General features: G+C 42.5%; 1 protein-coding gene across 11 annotated transcripts in view; it reads right to left on the minus strand.

The window, feature by feature from the left end:
- The window catches only part of ST3GAL6 (ST3 beta-galactoside alpha-2,3-sialyltransferase 6), a 58285-nt gene extending 35449 nt beyond the window's left edge, over positions 1-22836 (minus strand). Inside the window, exons 1-5 of one of the 11 annotated variants that reach the window (XM_041463707.1) lie at positions 21653-22834; positions 17389-17518; positions 13682-13809; positions 1924-2023; positions 1071-1151 (exon numbers count right to left, since the gene is read on the minus strand). In XM_041463707.1, coding sequence (XP_041319641.1) covers positions 1071-1151; positions 1924-2012 — 170 coding nt within the window. In that variant the 5' untranslated portion in view covers positions 2013-2023; positions 13682-13809; positions 17389-17518; positions 21653-22834. Of the gene's footprint in view, positions 1-1070; positions 1152-1923; positions 2024-13681; positions 13810-17388; positions 17519-20286; positions 20449-20470 lie in introns of those variants that run through there. The other 10 variants (XM_041463701.1, XM_041463702.1, XM_041463705.1 and 7 more) reach the window with 10 other exon arrangements.
- Positions 22837-23317: the final 481 nt, after the last annotated feature.

Raw genomic sequence — 23317 nt, forward strand, 5'->3', positions numbered from 1 at the left:
TTTATCTCACACTGCTGCTCCAAGGGGAGCTGTGACCTCCCTTGCTCAGCAAGTGTCAAAGCAGGTATAATGAGAAGTCAGAACTGAGGCCCACCTGCAGAGAAGCAGGGCTCCTCTGCTCAATCACCCCTGCAGCCATTCCTGATAGCATCCCCATGACTCCTCAGGGAGGAGACAAAGTCTTGTTTGAAGAAGGAAATAGGGCACTTTAAGGAAAACTATATTCTGTTGGGTAAGACATTCCACCCATAATAAGGTTAAGACTCACACTTCTAAGCACATTCCTGACTTGGAGATTTAGCCCATTTAATCACAAATATGAAGCCCAGAAGGGAAGGTAAAGTTCAGTGTGAGCAACACGTGCCGCTGGATTGCATTAAGGGCAGAAGGATGAAACCACTAGATCAGAACCACGAGCCAAAGAAACCATTAAAGTTAACTGATTTTGGTAACCTCAAGTTCTTATGTGAATACTGACGCTGAGAAAGCACCCTGTGAAACCTATCAGCTGGCCACCTTGTTGCTTTCCAGCATCAGCCTCACAGATGGCATTTTGCAGCACAGCTTCAGAGAGAAGAGAGGTTTGCTTTCAAGTTTTAGCATAGGTGCTCATTAGTCCCACAAATCTAACTGCAGGAAGTCACAAGCACAAGAGCTGCCTATATATATACACTTGAATAGAACAACTGAAACACACTTCTGGTTAGTAAGTTTTAAGCAAGGAAGTTGCCCTCCAAGCTGTGCTAACTTTGTTCAGGTGTAATTCAGAATTGCACAGATTTGAAAATTGTAAGCCAATGTCCTTCCAACAATTCACTGCTTGTTACAGACAGTTATTCAAAGTGGCCATAAATATTAAACAAACACTGGAAACGTAACATGGACAAATTCCTTTTTGACAAACACCTTACCACTGTGTTTATAACAGGAACAGCCATGGATGCAACTGTACAATAGAGCAGGGAGCCTATCGAAAAAGGCTACAGATTTTAGCCTCAATCCCTCCCACCTATCCAAAACCAAAAGAAAACAACAACCCCACCACAAAAATACTCAACTGCTGAACTTACTGATTGTAACTGATTGTAACTCCACTAGTCTCATAGGAAGGAGAAGCCCTCACAGAGGAAGTCTGTCCATAAAAGCTAATCCTGCAAAAAGGGAAATGTCACAACACTGTGGTTTGCTGTAAATAGAAACCACAATGGAAAGCTATTCGTATCAATTGTACACCATAAACAAGATAAAGGGAGCACATTAACTACTTTTAAAAATTATCACTTATCTTCGTAACAGTCTGGTCAGTCCTGGTCACAGCTGTGCAAAGACCAATGGAAACTCAACTTCTTCAAGTAAGTCTCCCAAATTTTAGGTACCAAGTCACCTGTCCTGTGAGCCTGGAGATAGTGAAGCCTCACTGCCCTCAAGGGCTGCTGTGGGCCTCAACAAACCTCAGCTTTCCAAGAGGTGCCCCTGCACCTGCAGTTATTCCCATGTGTGGAAAAGGCCTCTCCCACATCACTTATCAGACATTTAATGGAACAAATTAACACTAAACCCACATGGGGTGGAGGGAGATATGGACACCTTATCTCTGTACTTCATGTAACTCCTCACCTGAAGACCTATTTTCATGAACCTCTGAGGGGCTCCCTACCACTGAGGTCCTGACCTCTCCATACAACCAGGCTCAAATTAATTACTAGGTTTGAAAGTGACACAGGAGAACAGGTGACAGGACAAAACAATCATACCAATTTCCTCAGAATACCAAAAGATCTCAACCACAAAACGCACACACACACAGGGTAATCACTTAGGATTACTAGTAACACTCATGGAACAACACAAGAACTCACAGACACATCTCTCTCATACAGCCATGAGGTGTCTGCACTCTAAATGAACAAAGCATCACCATACCAGTAGAAGTTATTTCTCCACAGATTTCCATGCAGGATACCATACATAACAGCAGCAGCCAGGATAAAAACCAGAAGAATTCGTTTCATGACTGATAAACCTGAAACGCAAAAAAAACCAAGAAACTGAAACACATGATGAACTAATGCATGAACTTTATCTAGAGCATCTGGAAACCTAAAAAAGAGAAGTCATTGTCATTACAGACATTCTGTACCACCAGAAGTCTGACAGGTGATCCCGCCGCTTTGGTTTCTCACGTAAAGACCCAGTGCCAGGAGCTGCATGCTGTTTTGCATCTACCCAGTGTGTGTTCTCTGCATAGAAGCATGGGTTCACTCCAGGTTCTCTCTGAGGCCTTGAGAGTAGAACTCTTCTGTCCACTGGCAGCCCAAAGAAACCAGCTGGCCTTTACAGATGCCAGTGCTTCTCCTGTTTCTTGTGCCACACACTATCAGTTTCCATAATTACACAGTTAAACAAGCACTGGCACAGTGCAGGAGGCAGATAGGCTGATGCTGATGAAACAGAACAGGGTATGAGCTGCCACAGATTTCTACTGCCTTTTTTAGGATCACTGAATGCTCTTAAAATCCAGTTTTGACATTTAAAGCTGCACTGAAACTATCTGCTTATGCCTGCACAGTCTTCAGCTACTGACCCAAACTTCACTGCTCAAGCAACAGAAAAATGTTATTTTCACACAGTACAAAGTGAGGAAGAAAAGTTAGGATCCCATCTGTTGAACTTATGGAGAAATATCAGAGAAAGGGTCCATTTTTCATATAGAGTTTTTGCCTCGTCGCACAGTCTAGCAAAAGAAAAAGAGAAATATCAGAAACACAGATCTGGCAAGACAGACTCAAGGAAAATCAAGTCCTATATTGCTCACATCTTAAACAGTGAGCAGCCTTTTCAGTGGCTATGAATGAACTGTTGTTGCTTAATCTTGTGAAAGTCCAGAATAGCCACTCCAGCCACAAGTTACCATGGAAATTTACTTGACAGGTACAGCCTCCTGCTATTCCGCTTCTCCCCTAACAGCGTCATCATTACTTTTGAGTGCAACAAGCCACTACTTCCTTATTCTTCTCCACTCGTATCTTGCACCAGAATTTAGTTGTACAGTTAAGAGATGTGGTTTTATAACAGTACGTACCAGTAACAAGGCCATGCAGTGAACCAGGTAGAATTTATCAACCTTAAGTATATCCTACAGGCCATCCTGCTCTGTTCAGGAGGAAAAACTTCACAGGCTGCAGCTGTTGCAATTCCAACCTTTCAACTCCCTTTGGGAAGTAGCACTGCCACTTTTCAGCTCCAATTCCCTTGACTCTACTTGAAGGATCACTGCAAATTTGTCTTGACAGTCACTCTAAACTTCTAGAGCCATCTCTAAGTTTTTGCAGTAATTCAGTAAGAGTTTTTCCTTAAAACTCAAAAAAAAATAGAGGAAAACTCACCTACTGGGTTCAGTCATGTGTCATTAACAGCACCTGGCTCATAATCTCGAGTGCCATGACAAGACACATAGAGGACAAGTGAGGGACCAGGCCCAGCTGCCTGGGTTTATGAAAGGCAGGTCTGGCTTGACCAACTTGATCTCCTTGTACGACAGAGTACCCTGCACAGAGGATGAGGGAAAGGCTGTGTATGCTGGGTACCAAATCCTTCGTAAAGCCTTAGACAGCATTTCCTAAAGCATTCTCCTGGACAAACTAGCTGCTCGTGGTTTGAATTGGTATGCCTTGCACTGCGGAAAAAGCTGGCTGGTTAAGCCCAAACACAGGGGAGGAACAGAGTTACATCCAACTGGCGGCCAGTCAGTCCTGTTTAATATTTTTAAAGAAAATATATGGTCTGGACAAGGGGATTGACTGATTGTCACTTTGCAGTGACACAGCTTGAGTGGGAGTGTTCATCTGCTGGAGTGCAGGAAGGCTCTGCAGAACGATCTGGACAGGCTGGATCAATGTGCCAAGGCCAGCTGGAGGAGGTTCAACATGGCCAAGCTGAACTCCTCTGTCTGGGTCACAACAACCTCAAGCAGCATTACAGGCTGGGGGAAGAGTGGCTGGAAGGCTGTCTGGCAGAAAAGAACCTGGGAGTGCTGGTCAGCATTGGCTGAACATGAGCCAGTGTGTGCCCACATGGCCAAGAAGGCCAATGACATCCTGGTCTGGATGAGCAAGTGTGGCCAGTGAGATGAAGAAAGAGATCACTTCCTCCTCTGTTTTCAGGACTGGTAAGGCCCCACCCTGAACCCTCTGTTCAGTTTTGGGCCCCTGACTGCAAGACAGAGACTGAGGTGCTGAAGCAAGTCCAGAGAAGGACAAAGCTGGTGAAGTGTCTGGAGAAGCAGCAGCTCAATGGGGACCCTGTCACTCTACATCACCTGAAATGGATTTGTAGCAAGGTGGGGTTAGTCTCTTTGCCCAGGCAGCAAGTGACAGGACAAGCAGAAACATCCCCAAGTTGCAGCAGAGGACATTTAAATTAGGTATGAGGAAAAAAAAAAATTCTGAAGGGCTTGTCAAGCACTGAACAGTCTGCCCAGGGAAGTAGTTGAGTCCCCATTTCTGAAGGTATTTAAAAGATGTCTAGGCGTGACACTTGAAGGCATGTTTGAGTGGTGGATCTGGCAGTACAGGGCTAATGGTTGCACTCCCTGATCTTTTCCAACCTATGTGATGCTATTATTCACTTGAGAAAGACTGCACTCTCTAGTAGCTTTTTTCCTTTCACTGTTAGTATTTTTAACTCCTTCTGCTTTGAAAAGGTTTGCCAAAACATCCCACTAAAGTGTTTAGCCTTACTCCCTAATTCAATCAATGCAAACTTCAGCTAAATAGAACATAACAAACCAGCTGCTTAAATAAAATTGCTAAACTAGCAACTGATTAAACTGCTGATTTTCTAACTTCAGTGTAAGAAAGAACCTTGCTGAAGAGTCAGACCAAGCTACAAAACAGAAAAAAGACAAGGAAAAGCAGCCCATAAAAGATCTACTAAAACCCAAAAATATTATTTGTAACACTATTTTACACAGAGGGAAGAAAATTGTTCCACTTGCCAAGTATTTACAAAGATATTCATACAGCCTGGATTAAAAAAATCATTAAAACACGAGAACAGAAGTCAGCATCATTCTTCAAACAGGATCATAAGGGATCTGTAACAACTTCCCGTGTTTTATGCAAGATAGTCAGCCTGGCACAGATGTGATAATGCATCCACCCCAGCTCCAAACAACCAAACAATTAGAGTGTACCTAACATATCCCTTAGACACATCAAATGGTCTTTAATTATATCTTGTCACCATCCCATCCCCCAGTGTCTGGCTTCATTCTATGTTTGAGAGAAAGTTCTGTAGCCAAGAAAGTCTTCACTAAGAAGACTGTTTTTCTTAATCTGGTTTAGTAAACAGAACCATTGCTTTGTTTACAGAAGAAATTGTTCTGGGAGTTATTTTTAATGATGACAGCATCTTCAAGCTCTTACTCCCTATTTTAAAACAGCTGAGTGTTGCAGAAAGTTAATCAAAGGGAAACAAACTCCTACAATGCAAATATTGCACTAGAAAATTCCCATAATCAGAGATGCAAGTAAAGAGGGAATTAAGAAGACACAGTTCAGATGGAAAACAGCAGTTCCATTTCACTTTATTCACTTCAACACAAGAGCCAGCAGATTGATTTAAGCCCATCAACTGAAGTGACAGAGGCCATGGTTCCCTCCCTTAGGTCACTGTCAATCAGAGTTAAGCAAAATAAGGAAGACAAAGCTGGAACTCAACTATTCAATTTCCTCCTCTTTCTTAAAACCCTGCAGTGATCTACACAATGAAAGGAACAAGGAACCCAGTATGACCATGCCTGGTGGTCATGGTGTCAGCTGGTCAATTTTCTAAAAGCAACCAATGGGATGTGGAAGTGCTGCAAAGCATGCATCGGCATTTTTTTAATAGTAATCTAAGTTAATTTCTATGGGTCAACTTCTCACCGCCCCCAGAGGACAGAGTTAGAGTTACAATTACAGAATTAGACAAGACTGACTCTGTTACGGTATTAAGACAACCTCAGAGATCAGCCTGCATCTCCCACTGACAGATAGATTCCCCCAAGCTCCCATCAACCCACCAGAAAAACTCATTTGGGTATGTGATCTATTAACTCTATAAGACCTGAGGTTAATATTTTCTTCCCTTGATGGAAGAAGGGAAACCCCATCCTTGTCAGAGGCGAATCATTAGTTAAAATTAGTTTTTATTCTAGTACAGTGTGGTATCTGCTATGAGCCACTATATCACACCCTCTGTTTATCTTCCAACTTACACTTGCAGTCAATGCAGTGATGCCACAGAATGTACCCTGCAGGAATCTACAGCTGTTGGACGAGGCAGTCAAATGACCACACTACCATCACCTTCCTTTCGTAACGCTCATAAGCCTCCCTTTCTTCCTTAAAAATTACTAGTGTTAATAGCACAATGCAGGAAGCTTTTCCATCTGCCCGACTTATTTTGTAAAGTACCTCTGACTACTACTGAAGTTGAGGTAATAAGTATTTAACTATAAAGTGGTTACTACTACATTAAATACTAGGCAGCTTAGAACAATCTTAGCTCCATAAACTGTCATAAGACAATGTTAGTTCTTTGCTGGTGCCATTAAGTGACAGCCTGAAAATTTCAGCTCATTGGGACCTCAGATTCCTAGCCCTTGTAGCTGTGGGGGTGGAAGTGAGCTTGAAAATATGCTTTGAGCAGACCTTGAAATTTAAAGGGACAAAAAGCACATAAAAACCTAATAAAGGTTTAAAAAGAAACATCAGAATTTTTAAGATGTAGTCAGTATTTTGTGGGTTTGAGCTTGTGACCTGCAGCACTGCTTCCTTTTGGTCAGGATGTAGCACATGCCTGGTGAAACAGCCATGCAGCAAAAAGATAATCGAGGAAGGAGCTCTCACATCATCATCATCTTTCTCAAGCTGTAAAACACAAGCACATTATGGCACAGATGTATTTCTTCTGCCAAATCTAAGCACTATTCATCTTTTCACATTATTCCCTTTTCCAGTTCTTGCTCTAAGTATGTGCCTAATTGCATCGTTTATTAATTTCCCCCCTCTTCAGGAAGGGAATGCTGCAGAGAGACTACACAACAGCACTGCCATACTGTCTAAAAGGTACTGAAGTGGCTGAGTCATTCTAGTGCTTTCCTTCACTCCCATGCACCAGAAATTCTCGTAATTTCTAATGTTCTTTTTCATTTTAGTTTAAGAAACAAAAAGTCCTCAGAAATATTGTTTAAGCAAGATGTATTGGGTTTTCCTAGCAAAGTGGCTCAGAACTAAAACTAGTTTTCTAACTCTCCAACAACACAGACTTGGTTTTGAAGTTGTACTTTTGAAGTTGTACATTTAGCACCATCAGAATTGGAAAAGGTTCTTGTTAACCTGTCATGCCCCACACCAAACCAAAGCAGTTATTCCTGTTCCTGAAAACCTGTACAAACCATGATGCTAAAAAAACCTAAGGTTTTAACCGTGTCAGAATATAACTAAGGGCTGCCAGCATCACACCACATCACACATACAAGTAACTGCTGCCGAAGTTACTACCTGCACTGGAAGGTAAAACACTTTCTGCCCTAATCTCTTCCAACAACATGGGGATAAGCAATAGAGGAACAATTTGCTGTCTATGAAAACTGACGCCTTCTTCCTCTCCAAGAAAACACCAAATTACCCGTTTTACTTCCACAGTATGCAGGTATCTGAGAATAAAAAAAAAAAAAAAAAAAAAAAAAAAAGAGACAGTCTTTCTCCAAACACAACCTCTCTCTGTTAAGGAAAGTTTCCAATGTTTTCCCTGTCAATTCCTCTCTGTCCAAATATTGCAGCAAGTCTGACAACAAATAGCAAGATAACCTTTTCTCCAAGTACCCAACAGCAAGCAATAATGTTCAGTAAATATGACATCACAGCAGTAGAGATGTTTAATAGATTTAGTCAATCTTTGTTCTTTATCAGCTCCCACAGCCAGAAATGTAGCTTCTGTTGACATTAATTTACTGTGGAGACACAAACTAGAGTTGTGCCCATCTTTGACCTTGTGCAGCATTTCCAGACAGGCAATTTTTTTGCAATGCAATACATTGGTTTTAGGGCCTAAGTGCTTATCTCCCTCCCCTTCATCATCCTGTTAATGGTGAGATATATTCTGTACCACAAGAGACAGCAATACATTTATTACTTTGTGGACAATACAGGATTCTTTTATTCTGTTTTTGTCTTTCAAAAACGGACACAGGTATTGTGTTCTTCAGAGCACAACTGCCAGCTGGGCCAAGCAAAATGAAAAAGCAACTTAGTATTTTTCACTGATCACTGCTATTTCAGTTTGCTTTGGTCCAGAGTCTACAAGATCTCTGCTTCACTTTCCCTCTGGTGTGGCTGTGCAGATGTATTTATAATCTCGGAAACTCTTCCCACACAAGCATACTCTTTGGCTAAAGGATACTAATAAAGATTTCAAGTTCAGTTAAATCTATTGTACTTTCACCCCCCCTATACTAATTGACCTAGACAGCATATCTGATGGAAGAGGAAGGTTAGCTGCCTTCCCAAAGGCTGCAGAACAAGCACAGTTCATCTCTGTGTTTTGGGCAGAACAGATGACAGCACCTACAGCACTCCAAATCTTATCTCCAGCTCCACACATTCTCACCTCATCAGATCAAACAAGATCAGAAAAACACAAGTTTGTAGCCTTCAAATAGGACATGTCATCAATACAGAGGGTTTGGCAAAAGCTGCAAAAGACCCACATGTCCTGACTCTCATCACCATGTTCAGACTCCCTTGTTCTTACTGCATGAGATAAGGTGTCATCTGTTCAGTGGTTAACTGCTTTTTCCCTCTTCCTCCCTCCTTCTGCCTGAGGACCCAGGAGCTCTTACACATATCCCACAGTGGGAACAGAATCAGGAAGAAATTAAGAGGCTGCATGCACTCATCAGACTGTTTCCTGGACAGCAGAAAGGCATGTGTACAAACCTAGGTCAAGTTACAAGCTTTTTAAAGCTTACTAAAACAGGTCCCTATTTGGCTGCAAAAAAAAATGCTGCGATCCTGTTCTCTGAGGCATCACAATCAATGATGTGCACTGTTTCACAGAGATATCACTTTTGGGCCTACTGATGCAATATTTCACATGATTTCTAACTGACAAGAAATACCAGCTCCACAGATGAAAAACAGAAGCACAAAGCATCAGCCAGTGCATCCTGCCAGAAAATCCTGGTGAGCAAACTACAAAGGAGCACAGGCATTGGGTTCCACAGGAGTGGCCCTTGAACAGGAACAGTATTCAGGCTGAGTTCTTTAGCCCTGATGAAAGGCAGAAAATGACACCGCCAGCTTTGGGCTAGCTCAGGGTTGCTACGCCATCCTTGAGATCTGAGCTAGTATTTTGGCTGATTGTCACAGTGCAGTGTGGATCCCTGGCACCAGCTCAAGGTGACAGCATGCTTCGTGGCATGGTGTACAAACACAACTAAAACTGCAAGCACAAAAAAAAGGTAAGTCAACTGATATTTTTCATCTGGTAAATTATATTTTTAATTATTTTTTCCCCTTCAAGATAGAAAACAATATTCTTTAATGTTCCAAGATGGCTTAGGATTTATTCCAGTAATGGACACACAGTTAAACACTGCTAACTCAAGCTTAAAAGTCAGCCCTAGATAGATCCAAATCCAAGTTGTGGCTTTGAGGGGAAAGAGAATAATAAGTACTAGATTCTCATCTAACTGGTACTTTGTCAGTATCACAGATTTCCAGAAACCTTGCCTATAATTACAATCAAAAGTAAGATCAAGTCCACAGCCTCATCTTCTTGCCTATTTTTGTGCCTTGAGATGAGAGAGGACAAGAAGCAGAAAATCTATGCAAAGGCACACGTAAGTAGGGAAGAGACGTTTCCATATGCTTTCCCTGTCCTGACCCTCTACAGCCCTCCCATCAGCACACTTCACTTCTTTTCCCTCCTTCTTCCTTCTGTGGACTTGGAATACAGATGAGCAATTTCTGTCACAGCAGCAGCCACAGAGATGCCATGCAGTACACAAACAATTATTTGGGATTTGGTCAGAAGCTAACCTGTGCACACAAAGTCAGACACACGCATGAGCTGAGCACAAACAGCTCTGCTTCCTCCACTCCCAAAGCTTTAACCAAACATAAAAAAATCCAGCTTCAACTGTATCTTAAAAAAAATACTAAACACACACACACAAAGTCAGTCAACCTTAGCTAATAGAATTTTTTCCTTGCCCTCTTACATTCTCCCAGATTAACCTCTAAAGCTTTAGCCAGCCTAAGCCAGGTTGCTAATTATATTTTACACATCATAGATGTCTGTATAATAAAGAACAAAGAAAAAGAGTACTATAAATACATGCAGGTCTTCTGCAAGCTGTGGTGACAACACTGCTCCTTCCCGGTCTGTTTCCCCTTTTCCTTCAGCTCTTTTTCCAGAAGGGACTGAAATATAAACAAGCCATGAAACATGTTCTGGGGGTCAGAGTTCATGTCCTTTTTTTCTCATACTTTGACTTACACAACTGAAAGGTTTCAGTCAACTTGAGCTGCTCTTCCTGCAAGGAACAGAGTGTCATGATTTGAGTTGTTTTGCTTCTTCACCTCCTTTTAAAAAGCCAAGACCACAGAAATACTACACATTGCTTGAAAAAAAAAATTATTAACAGAAAGATATGCAACGCAGTACTAAATCAGTTATTCATTCACACCACTGCTTTGCCCACAAGTGCCTTCCAAGTCAGAGGATTGAGGTCAAACCAGCAATCCTTCTGAGATTTCCCAGAGAGAAAAAAATGGAAAAAATTAAGAGAAGTGGCTGGAAAAAGGGAAATTAGTCAGGCTTCAAAACAATTCAGTTACAAACCTTATCTGGCTAACCATTTTTTCCTCCAGGAACTATGATCAATCTAAACAAATAAAGGTCCAACCAGAAAATGTGATCTGTATTTATTTTATGTGCACATTCACTACAGCATTAAGTTCGCCTTAAAACAAGTCACACTTTGTCTTCTAACAATGCCTAGGATATCCAAAACATCCTGGCTGATATGGAGCTAGAGATTTAACCTCAGGTCTCACTAAAATGGCTGGAATTATAAAACTAAATCTACCAGTCAGTTAGGGGGAAACAAGGAACAAATCTCAACCAGATTAAAATAAATCCCCCTCAAAAAATCCAAGGAAACAAAATACACAAGAAACCACAACACCAAAGCCCACTCACAAGCAAAAGGAGGGATCACCAAATCACCAAAGCCCACTCACAAATTAGGGCTCTCAAGGACACGGTAAAAACATGGTGGGGTTTTTGCTGCCTTTTTTTCCCCAATGGATAACAGAGGGCTAATTTAGTAGCTTCACTGGCAACACCTGAAGAATTAAATGCTCCCCATCTACACTGACAATAAATCCCAAGTAGATCAGATTATTTTCCCACTTCACTGTAACAGCATCAATTCTGACCCATACTGGTGTCAGAATCTGTCCCTAAATAGAAACAGGTGCTTTCTGTATGACTAGTTTTCACAGTAACCCTAGTTGTGATAAATTTCAAATGTACTAGGACTGCCATCATCAGATGGCACAGCTTTTTACTCTAATTTTTACTGTCCACATTTCACCACATTTTAAAAAGGAACAGGTTACATTAAGCAGGTTTGTATGAATTAAGAAGCTCAAAAAATAGGTGTGAACACGCACCTGGCCAGCATACAAAACTGAATATTTAAATTTTCATTTAAATAACATGCCAAAAATGTCTACAGTCAGAATCCCAAACACATTACTTCATTTTTGCTGTGTTGCTCCCTGTCTTGCCTCCACTGCCAAAGAAAAATTTATAAAACCACGTACCATCACCATCCCAAAAAAAGCCCCAAACCAAACACCAAAAAAAAAAAATCCCTTAAATCCCCAGCTGTTTGTGATGCAATGTGCCCCACTAGCAAATTCTGCAAGTCAATCTGCTGCAAAGCATCTGTGCAGAAGAGAGCTCTGGGATTCTCAGGAATGCAGCAAAACAAGTAAGTGAAAAGTGTAAAGCTAAATTAATTCAGGAAGGGAGGAAAATGGAGATAAGTGGCAGCACTTACCCCACACTACTGCAAAATCCTGGAAGCTTCTCACACCAGGAATCCTGCCAGCTCAGGAGAAATCTGCAGTACACTAGCAGTTTGAGCGGCTTCTCTGATAATGTTAAAGCCTTACATTTCCCAGTGCTCTCAATAAATGCACTGACTTTCCCTTTGGATGAAAATCAGAACACAAAACTTCAGTGCTAACTACCATCAGAAAACTAACGCAAAACTGACAGTGCCACACTGGAAAAACCTGAATATTGTAAACATTAGGACTATTTTCACAAGCTTTCTTTATACACAGCTTTGTTTTCTTAGCACTGAAGCTCAAATACATTATTTACAATAACAACAAAACCACCCATAAGAAAAGCTCTAATGAGCCGCTTCGGAATCATGAGAATGCTCTGTGGACACAAAATATTTTAGAACTCACAAGAAAATGTCATACAGTTTGCATCAGAGCCTGTATCTGATCCCCTAAAGGCTTTCAGTGCTTTGTTTTGTTTCTTAAATGTGACAGGAAAAACAAAATACACAGCATTGCAGAAAAATGTAGGCCTCTACAACATTTAACGCTATGTAAAGTCCTGTCATCTTCTCTGAATGGGAAAGGTTGCCAGGGAGTCTACATGCATAAAAACGTTAAAAGAAAAAGAAAAAGAAAAAGAAAAAGAAAAAGAAAAAGAAAAAGAAAAAGAAAAAGAAAAAGAAAAAGAAAAAGAAAAAGAAAAAGAAAAAGAAAAACTGTTTATAAGGTAGTGAGCTTCCCAAGTGGAACACAGATGAAGGTGTATCTGAGTTCAGCATTTAGAGTATCATTCATCGTGTTTCATTAAACAAAATTGAAATCAAATACATAACGAAAAACAAATGAGCAGGGTAAACAGTATAAGCCCAGAACTAGAATTTTTCACAGGGCAACTGTTAGTTGCTGTAACAGAATTCAGCTTCTTGCAGGAAAGTTTGCACATGTTCATTTATGTACTTCTGTGTATTCAGGGCAATAAAGTGATACTACAGCAATCTGTACTGCAGCACAAACTTTTAGTGGGTATCCATCTTAGACTGCAGCTCATAGCCCTGAATTATGCACTTCAGTTTTCTTACCTATGCAAGAGGAAAGCTAATTATATCTGATTGTAATCTTCAACTGCCATCTGTCTGGGAGGAAAGCTGCCTATATTAGGCACTACAGCATGCTGAGAAAGCTTACATGCTTTTCTCAGTGCTACACAGAGACACCCATTTAAGACTTTCAGACCTCAATCCTCACTGAAGGTTAAACATAACCCCCTTCCCCCCAACACTGACGTACTGCTTCCTTTTTACCTTTTTTTTTTTTTTCCTTAATTAATTGAAAAGGACAGTCATGCCTAAAACTTAGGGGAATCAAAGGTGCCTGTCACCCCACCCATGCATCCTCCCTGCCGGTCTCACAGCCCTCCTGCTGGGGGCTGCTAAAATTCCTAGAAGCCCAGATGAGAGTAAGGAGGTACAAGGGCAGCCAGGCAGGAAACTGAGGGCAGGCTGAAGACACACAGTCTCAGCTACAGCAGTGGCTTCACACAGTACCTTCTCCTGCATATCACAGCTCCCTCTGCCAGTTTGTTTTGTTCCTTTACAATCCAAGTCTGGATTGTTGTAGGTGAAACGGAGCATCTGGTTTTGCTGTTCAGTTCTGTTTCACCAGTTCTTAAACGCTACAACAAAACAAAGAGGAGTTTCTTCAGGACCACAGTATCTTTAAACAGATTAACTATCCTCCCCTACCTGATCTCCTCTGAGCACTGGATACGCTCAGGCCTGCACGGCAAGAGAGTAGGAGCCCGATAAGACAGGGCTCACCCTCCTGTGAGCAATAGATTTTGTGGCACAGATCTGCTCTCCCATAACTAAACTGGCCCATGCTGCACCAGTGATATAACACAAAGTCTAAGATTTCCTTCAGCATGAAACCTGAAGTCCTCTAGAGCAACATACACTGCACCTGCTGTGCTGCCTACTGGCATCTTTTCTTGCTACCCTGACCGTGCCAAATGCAGCTCAGCCTCCAGCACCACCATGTCCTTTCAGATTGCTATCCATGCCACAGACAACGCAGAACTCCATTAGAGCATGAAATGCTATACAGCAAAAGGCTTTTTGTTCTATTCTATCTCATGTGTTCTCAGCATGAAATGAGATTTATGCAACCATACCCTGTTTGTGTGCATGCAAGCCCTTTTCTTTCCTTCCCTAAAGAACTTTTGAACCACTTGGGCTGATTTCAGTCAAATGCGAGAGATCAGGAACTTAATGTATTTGAGACCTCCTCGAGTTTTGTAAAAATAAACACCAGGCTGGGTAGAAAAAAAAAAAAAAAAAAACCTCTATAATTTCATTTCACATTAAATATCAGACAGTACATACAACATAAAGACATCAAAAATATGATTTCATTTTCCCTTGTCACACAACTGTGTGGTAGAGGTATCACAAGAGCATCTAGCCACTGAGAAAAAAAAAAAAAGTGCTCTAATATTGAAATGCCTTGCACAAATATGTAAGTGTCCAAATTTCCCAAAAGAACTGTATGAAGTTCAACCACTTACCAGGCAGTGTTAGCCAACTTCCACCACCCAGCTTCAAAAAGTCACTTCAACACTAACCGGTATTTATTATAAGTAATGTTCTCTGTGAAAACTGAAGAATGAGATATTCTATTTCACTTTACATTTCTTTCTGCAAAGCTCTGAACACTTTCTATTTAGGTCAGAAATCTTTAATACAAAATCTACCTTAGCTGGAGGCTAAGCCATCTAAGAACCAATGTCCCAAGTCAAAAACAAATTATAGTGCGCTGTTAGCACACAAGTATGAAAATAACTATTCCATTCAAATTGTTTCAATGAAAATACATTAACAGTATTTCCTTAACACGTACTGCAAGAAAAGGCAGTCACCCTTTAGAAAATACACTAATGGTACGTACACTATAACCAGCATTTTAATCACCTGGCTACCCAAAACCTAGTTTACACACCTGGCCTGTGCTCCACAGCACAAGGCAAGCAATGAAAGCACAAGAAACACTTTGCTATGTCAGACCAGTGTCCATCCAGCCCAGTTCTGTTTCCAGCAGTGACAGCAGCAGATGATTACTTAGAGGCAGTATTTCATGGTCATTTTGTGTTTCATTCCCGTTGTTCACCCACACTCCCACATCTCAATTTTCTGAGAACGGAAAATTAAAACTGCCATGGGTGTTGTATTCACATTCTCTGAAAAAATCCCTTCGCCCAGGATTTTTCTCCTAGGAACCTGAGAAGCCTCAGAAAAAGGAAAACAATTCTTATCCCATTTGCTTCTCCTGTGTTTTCCTCACGTGGAATGTGTTCGGAGATTGTTTCACTGATTTCTGGTGTGAGCTGTTTTGACTCAATGACCAATCAGTGCCAAGCTGCGTCAGGACTCTGGAGAGAGTCTTGAGTTTTCGTTATTATCTTTTTAGCATTTAGTAAGTATCCTTTCTGTATTCTTTAGTATATTTTAGTGCAGTATTCTTTATTATAATAGAATATCATAAAATAATAAATTAGCCTTCTGAGAACATGGAGTCAGACTCATCATTCCTTCCTTCCTTCATGGGGGCACCCCGCAAATACAATACCATGGGTGGCTGTAAAACTGGGAGGTGGTGAGAGGGGCTTAGAGAGGTTCTAAGCTGAGACAAGTGTCACCCTGACTTATTAAATATGGCAAAGCCAGCCATACTTTTAACAGTTTCCTGCAAGGGAAAACAAAACAAACAAAGAAAAAAAAAATCAAACCCAGGCTTTTCACAGATACAAAATGAGAAGGCAGTAACTTGTCTACACAAGGGGCACATAAAACTAGCTACCACATGCCAGCAAGCCTTGTGCACATTCAGCAATCTGGACAAATCCTAACTTGTTCCCATGCTTCACCAAGTGGATTTCATATTATCCATTTAATCTTGCGCAAATGTGTTCAAACAAACCTTACAGCCTATCTCACACCTACACCACCCTCTCCTGGTCTCAGTCCCACACATCAACTTCAGACTACCTGAAGCACTGCAGAAGTAGAAATGATGTTTCCAGGGTGCTCAGATGCAACACTGAAGTTGGCAGGTTCTGGAACTTTCAAGAACCAGGAAATACCTATTTTAACTCGTAAATGATGAACAAGGTTTCCTTCACCAACAGCTCCTCGTCAGCAAACATATTCCTGTCTCTTCACTGCAGTAAAAAAACCCCACAGGATCTTCCCTTGCATTGTGCTTGGATGCCCCTGTTCTGAAACAGGTCAATTCCCCCTAAACATCAGCCTGTAGGCAAAAAACTGTCAGCACAACCCACCCTCAAAAATTACCTGCCCAGGAGGGAGCTATGTTAACCTACAAGTACATGAGAAAAAAACGAAAAAAGTATTATGGCAAAAAACACAACTTCAGTTTCTTTCTTACTCTGAGAAAGGGACTTCTCACCCCACATGAGATGCAATTTGTATTTTAAACACACACATTCTGTACTGACTATTAAATGGCCATCACATTTCCTCTGCCCACCTCTGCTAAGGCCAGGGTAAGGCTCATGCCCCTCACACCATTCTCATTTCACTGCTGGCCTCAGGACTCCACAAAGCAGGGAAAACAAGCAGTGTCTGGCTACTTCTGCAATGCAAATGTTAGTCTGCAGATCCAGTCCAACAAAGAACTTTTCTGAACTCGGCAGCAGATCCCTATTTTAGTGCTTCTGACCTGCACTCACAACAAGGGCTAGAACTATTCTTTTAAAAGTGAGTCAAAGAGTCTGTGGAAATCTAAGACTGCTAGCCACACACCTTACAAATAAAGTTTCTTACTGGCTAGTGGCCCAAAAGAAAGCAATACTGCAGCACAGGAAATGGAAACTTACACTGTAAATCAAGAGATATTAAGAGTTTCAGTGATTAAGAGAGACCATCATTTCACTCCTGCCTGCTCTTAAAACCAGTTCCTAGATTACTCCATTCTGGCCCTCCTAACAGAAGGGAGGATCAACTGGTTCTGTAGGTTTTCCAGCCTTCCCTTCAAAGTCAGGGCAAGTGGAGGGTATTTCATTTTTTTTTTTTACTTTGCTCTTCCTGGCTCTCCATTTACACTAGAACGTAAAAAAAAAAAAAAAAAAAAAAGCCCTGGCTCATCATATTCCAGTTTTACTGCTGCTGTTATGGCTGGGAGCAGAGGTAACTGAACAGTTCCACGCAAATTTAGGGTATTATCCAGGGACACTCACAATTTGCTTACTCTGTGACAGTGCTGTAAAGGGTCTTCCTCACAAGATCCAAGGCTTCATTTTTGCCTTTGAGACCAAAGAACAACCAAGTCTGGAACACTGAAGAGCCAATCCACCTGAGCAAAATGAACTTTAAAAGGACATGGTATTTTAGAATGATAGGTACAGAACACAGCAAGAAGCACTGCTGCAGAGTATTTTACCACATTCTGTACCTGCATTTCTTCAACCCATTTTTCTAAAGGTAGCAACACTGCATGCAACCCACGCATTCCCTGCTTTTGCTTTACAGCCCACGCTAGCTAATACTGCCCATCATTTTTCAACCTCTCTGTACAAATACCACTACTGGTATCAGTGATTAATACACTAAACTGCAAAGTGACATCTGTTGAAAAGCGTCTTATAAAGAAAACAATAGCATGCACATCCTGTTTTCCTCTAGACCTCAATGTACATCAAATCAAGAAAAGCTGAGGTTTTAGGCTCTTCTGGAAGCAGAATAAAAGAAGAATTTAAGCTTTAGGAAATTCACACAGCAAGTAATATGTTCAAGTAGCTTTATTTTCATTTCTCTTGAAGACTGAATAAGTACACAAGCAACCATATGCAACATTGCAAAAGTAGAAAAAACTGGATTAAAGGGGAAGTTTAGGGGATGGTTTACTCTGCTACACAGCTTCTGGTGTTTTGAGAAAATTGATAGTAGAAAACAGACACTCTGAAAAAGGAAAAATTCTGTACATTCAGTTACCCCATAAATTAGTTACTCAGCATTACTATACTACAGCTTATCTATAAAGCTAGAAAAACTGATGAATAAACTATTCAAATGAATGACAAATTACATGTCATAAGCTTGAAAAACTAAATTCCTCCTCAAAACACGGGGCACACTTCAACTGATTTAGTTGAAACAGTGCAAACATCTGCAGGGAAAGTTCTCTGTAAAAAAAGGTATTTCAAGAAATCTTGAGCCCATCCCTAAAATGCATTTAACCAAGGAGCCAAGGCAGAGTACCTCACATCATACACGAAGAAAAATCAACCTTTTATGCTCATAAGTAAAATAACCCTAAATGTTAATGTACTAACATAGATCCTGTGCTACAGCTAGCAAGCTGTATTGTGTATGAACAAAAAAAAAAAAAAAAAACCACAAAACCAGGAGCCTTTCCTCAAAAGCCCTTTTAAGTCAATGGTGTAGACAACCTCACTGAGACTTAGGGTGGTCTTACAAGTTTTATCTTCAAATGATCTATCTGACTGCATCCTCTTCCAGGCCAGTGTATCTAGAACAACACCCAGGAGCATATGAAACAACACCAAAAAGAAAACCACAAATCAGCCAAAACAGGTTTATGTTAACTTTTCCAAACCTGTTTTGGGGAGACAAACCAAACTTTTACCGACAGACAGCCATCACAGCACGTTCAGAAACCAACAAAGAGAACAAGCCCAAGATAGAAGCGCTAATGGCACAAATAAGCTATCACAACAGCTTCTATTCAAAAATTAAGACCTAAGGAAGAATGCAATCATCGAAAATCTTCTAAAGCTGCCTCTGCTTGTAAACTATCAGAGTCTTGAAGAGGAGGTGAGGGAGAAGCATCTCAAGCACTTCCCGCTGCAAAGGAGATCTGTCACCACTTCACCCGCTGTATTTCCCTCTTCAGTCAGGCAACACCCCTGCGTAATTGCTAAAACCATTATTTAACAGCACACACAGTACGTATCAACATAATGTCTTATCCAACACCTTGTTCTAGCCAAAAACACTGTAACTCAAGTATCTCCCCACCTGTTTATAACTCAGAACTCAGGTACTGGTGATCCTTCTATCAAGTTTCAGGTTCTAGTCTCAACTGGACACGCTGCAGTGCCACGCACACATTCCCAACTGGCAACTGCTTCCAGAAGAGCTTTTCCTCCTACCTTTGAACAGGGAGGGATAAGGACACTGGGAGACTCATGAGCCTCGGGAGATGAGTCATATATCCCACAAGCATGAGAAGTCTGCTAAAGCCACTATGACCTTCAGGGGAGACCTGAGACTTAGACACCTTTAATTCTGCTGCCTTAATAAGAGGCAAAAGCCTAAAATTTAACTTAATGGACTGTATCAGTTCAGCAGAGACAGATGAGCTAAAGGAGCAGGTACTGCATCAGACTGGGGGAAACAGATAAGTAGATTTATTTAAGTGAAATAAAAACCAGAGGTACAGCTGGTGAAGTCCTACATGTGAAAGGAGAGTTATTTTACTTTCAGAAATATCAATTCTGAGACCTAGTCAGACAAGCACATTGCATGTTGATGGGTAGGAAACCCTGCTCCGTGAACATTTCCTTCAACACCTCTCTGGATTTAGTTCCTTCAGTTTAGGAGTGACCAGTCTAGTACCATGGCACTCTCCACAGAAATATTTTATATATACCTTTTCTCTGTAACATTTTCATATTTTTTATCTATAACATTTCCACACAGTTCAGGTGAATTACCAGGTTAAAATAAGTAATCTTATCTCATCACGAAGTTCAATCTTAATAATTCTGCAATCACACTATGAGAGAATAGCTCAGTAAAACACGGATGGAGACAAAAATTGAAGAAAACTAGACAGAAAGTTTCAGCTGGGTAACAACAGGCACAATCTCACACCAGCCGCTCATCTCCCTGGAAATTTTGAGAAAGGGCAGCAGGACTGATCTCACCACTTGCTCTAACTAAAACCGAAACACCACCCCCACTGTCAAATAATAATACAAATAGTTTAAAAAAAAAAAAAAAAAAAAAAAAAAAAAAAAAAAAAAAGGCAGCGGACATGAAACTTCCAGAGTTTGCTTCTTTCCTCAAATGCAAATAATGGATTTGCATAGCTTAAGGCAGAGTCTACCCACAGAGCCATTGTTCCTTCCCCGAGGCCTTCGGGATTTCCAAGGAGCAGTTCCCTTTCGGTACCCTCAATAGAAGCAATCTTTCATCCGAACCTGTCTGACCGGCAGGCATGGCAAAACGGTCAGGGATTACCCGACCCAAGCAATTCAGCAGAAGCCACGAAATCTCCCGTCTGATTTTACTTACGGGTCGCGGTCAGCTCCGCCGGGAGGCTCCCCTTGGCGGGGCTCTTCTGCCCGCATGAGCCCAGCATCGCCCAGCCCTGGTCTGCCCACCTCGGAGCACCGGGGCCCGCCGCCCCTTTATCCCCCTGTCTCCCCATCCCCCTTCCCGCACTCACCTCCCGCCGGCGCGCCCGCCCGCCCGCCGCGAATCACCGCCCGCGGGGGGCCCCGAAGCGGCTCCGCCCGCCGCCCCGGCCTACCAGCGGAGCTGCTCCGGGAGGCCGGGGGAAGGCGGGTGGCTCCCCCGCCCCGAGCCCACCAGGAGCAGCCGGGAAAAGGCGGGCGGCCCCTTCCCTTCGTCGGTGGCACTCCCCGGAGCCGCCTACCTGTGTGCGGAGGCGCACAGCTGCCCGATGGACCCTCCCGCGCTCCCCGCTGCTCGAAGGGGGCGACACCCGGCCCCGCATGCGGACCCGAGCAGCGCCTCAGCCCGGCCTGCGCCCCGAGCCCCGGCGCCCCGCCTGCGGCATCAGGAGCATCCAAGAGCCGCCGGGAAAGCGGGGGGCGGCGGCACTTCGGTTTCTGTTGGGCTCATCCTCACCGGGAACCGGCTCCCGACTACACCGCCGTGGTAAGATTTTTGCCGTGAAGTTCCCAGGAATCTCTGGGAAAGGTCTGGGACGTCTCATCTCACCAGCTCTCAACACAGATTAAAATTGTGCTCTCTTCAAAGAAGGCTTGTAGGTTCCATCCCTCTGGAAATTCAATTTAATTCCTTGAGTGCTTTCACCGAGGAACGCGCGGATGCACTGAAAGAACTAGCTCTGCCTTTGAATACGCGGTAATTTACACTGAATAACAATGGCAGCTGCGGCCATCAGCATTCACCTGAAGGAAATTTTAAAATTGGAAGCATGCATACAAACTGTACATGAGGTTAAAGATGGAAGCGTTCCTGTCTGAAATGACGCAAGAACATCATGGAACGGTTAAGGTTGGAAAAGACCTCCGAGATCTGTCGTGTCCAACCGTGGAACGTCTCCCGACAACCGTCTCATGTCCTGCGGCAGAGACGCCGGCAAACTCGGGAACCAGCACTTCCAGCGCATCCAGTCCTATGGGTTGAGGCACCGTCCACGAGATCCACTCAGCCTATGCAAGGGTTTACAGAGCTATGCTGGATAAACCAGGGGTATTCACTTACCGCTTGTTAACAGAGCAGCTTGTTTTAAGTCATCCCAAAGAAGAGGACAGAACTCGTCGCTTCTGCTCAGGGCCGCCCAGGCTGTTGCTGCAGCCTCTGGTAGGTCCAGCCCGGTTCCCACATGGTGGTGCTTACGACGGGATTCAAGATAAAGGCTTGTTCATCTGAGCCCCATCTAGAAGAGAAAACGTAGGAGGAAGCACGTTGTGTATTTACACAGAAATGTTGTTTAGTTCGAGCGTGCTGAAATTCCTCTTCCATTTATACCAAAGCCCACCAGGGGGAGGAGATACTCACGTGACGACAGATGATGCAGTGCTACGTCTTCCCCTTCATAGTGTCTGTCTTTTCTGATCGACTTCCCTACGAAGCCGCAGACACTACTCTTCGTCCCTCTCCTCCCCTTCCAGGGGCCGGCGGCAGGAGCCTCTCCCCCGCCCCGACAGTCCGAGAGGGGAGACTCGCAAAGCGGGGGGCAGGGAACCACCCCCAGCCTCCCGGAATTGCCATCTGTTAATAAACCAATCGTCACCGTGTGTATATCGAGGGGGATTGCGATCCTGCAGGGATCCAGGGGCAGGATTATCCCTCCTCAAATTTTACCCCCTGCCATGAAACCCTAGGGAAAGCCGGCAGGGGAAGAACTACGCCCTGAGGAGCTGTTGCCAGGAGCAAAATGAAGCCCCACCCAACTGAGGCTGGAATCACTGGGCTCCTGGAGAATCTCTCCGTACCTCAGCGCTCAAGCGTTTGGGGCTGGACCTTGCTATTTCAAAAGAAAGTTATTAAATAATTCTGCCTCTGATAAAGAGGATGAAAAAATGAATTTGTTTGGAATCCTGTGCTGCATCAATGCTGTGTTCTGCCCAGAGAACATGCTAGAAGAATGTATCATGCTAGAAGAAATCTGAGGGGTTGTTAATAATTTGATTGTCCTCTCCTGTTTCTATCTTTATGATCCTGACCGCTTCCAGTCTGAAAGTTTTCTATATGATGCTTCAGTGACCTCACAGTATGTTTTTAGCATTGTATCACAACAAGATGATTCCTTGATTGGAAAAGCAGCTCCTGCTTTTTGATGGCTGTCACTGGGAATAACCAGAGGTGGATTCTGTTCTCAGTGGCAGTTTTCTACAGCCTATGTGTACACATAATAAAAATAACAGATTGAAAGCTAGGAAATTCTGTCTGTTCTTCAGGGGCTATTCCAGTCTTCACCCTGTCAAGGTAATTTTCAGTGTATTCTGGGCTGGGAACCAAAGTTCAGACCTCTGTAATTTGTCTTCCCTTGAGCTGAAAATACCTTAGTACTTTCCCCCCTCTCCCAAGAGGCTCCCTTCACATCCTGCCCTTTACAAAACCAAGCTTCTTCCAAGTATATAGCTAAACTGTGTGCCTTCTAAAGTTATTTATTTAACTCTGCTATATCTTTTCCCCTTAGCTGTCAGCTCTTCAGTCCTTACCCTTCAATTCACCTAGGTATCATAGGCACACAACCGATTTAAAAAAAAATCATTAAGGGTATACAACAAAGGCCTCAGAATTAGGATATATTAGAAGACTGATTTTGTGACTTCATGTCAGTCCCCCTGTTCATATGTTTCAGAACCTTCTTAAATTATGTAGTCCAGTATTATTTTGTTCTGGCCTTGCTTTATTTTGTAA

This window comes from Pyrgilauda ruficollis, unplaced genomic scaffold (genome assembly GCF_017590135.1).
Source record: "Pyrgilauda ruficollis isolate IOZ18807 unplaced genomic scaffold, ASM1759013v1 scaffold17, whole genome shotgun sequence".
Lineage (NCBI taxonomy): Eukaryota > Metazoa > Chordata > Aves > Passeriformes > Passeridae > Pyrgilauda > Pyrgilauda ruficollis.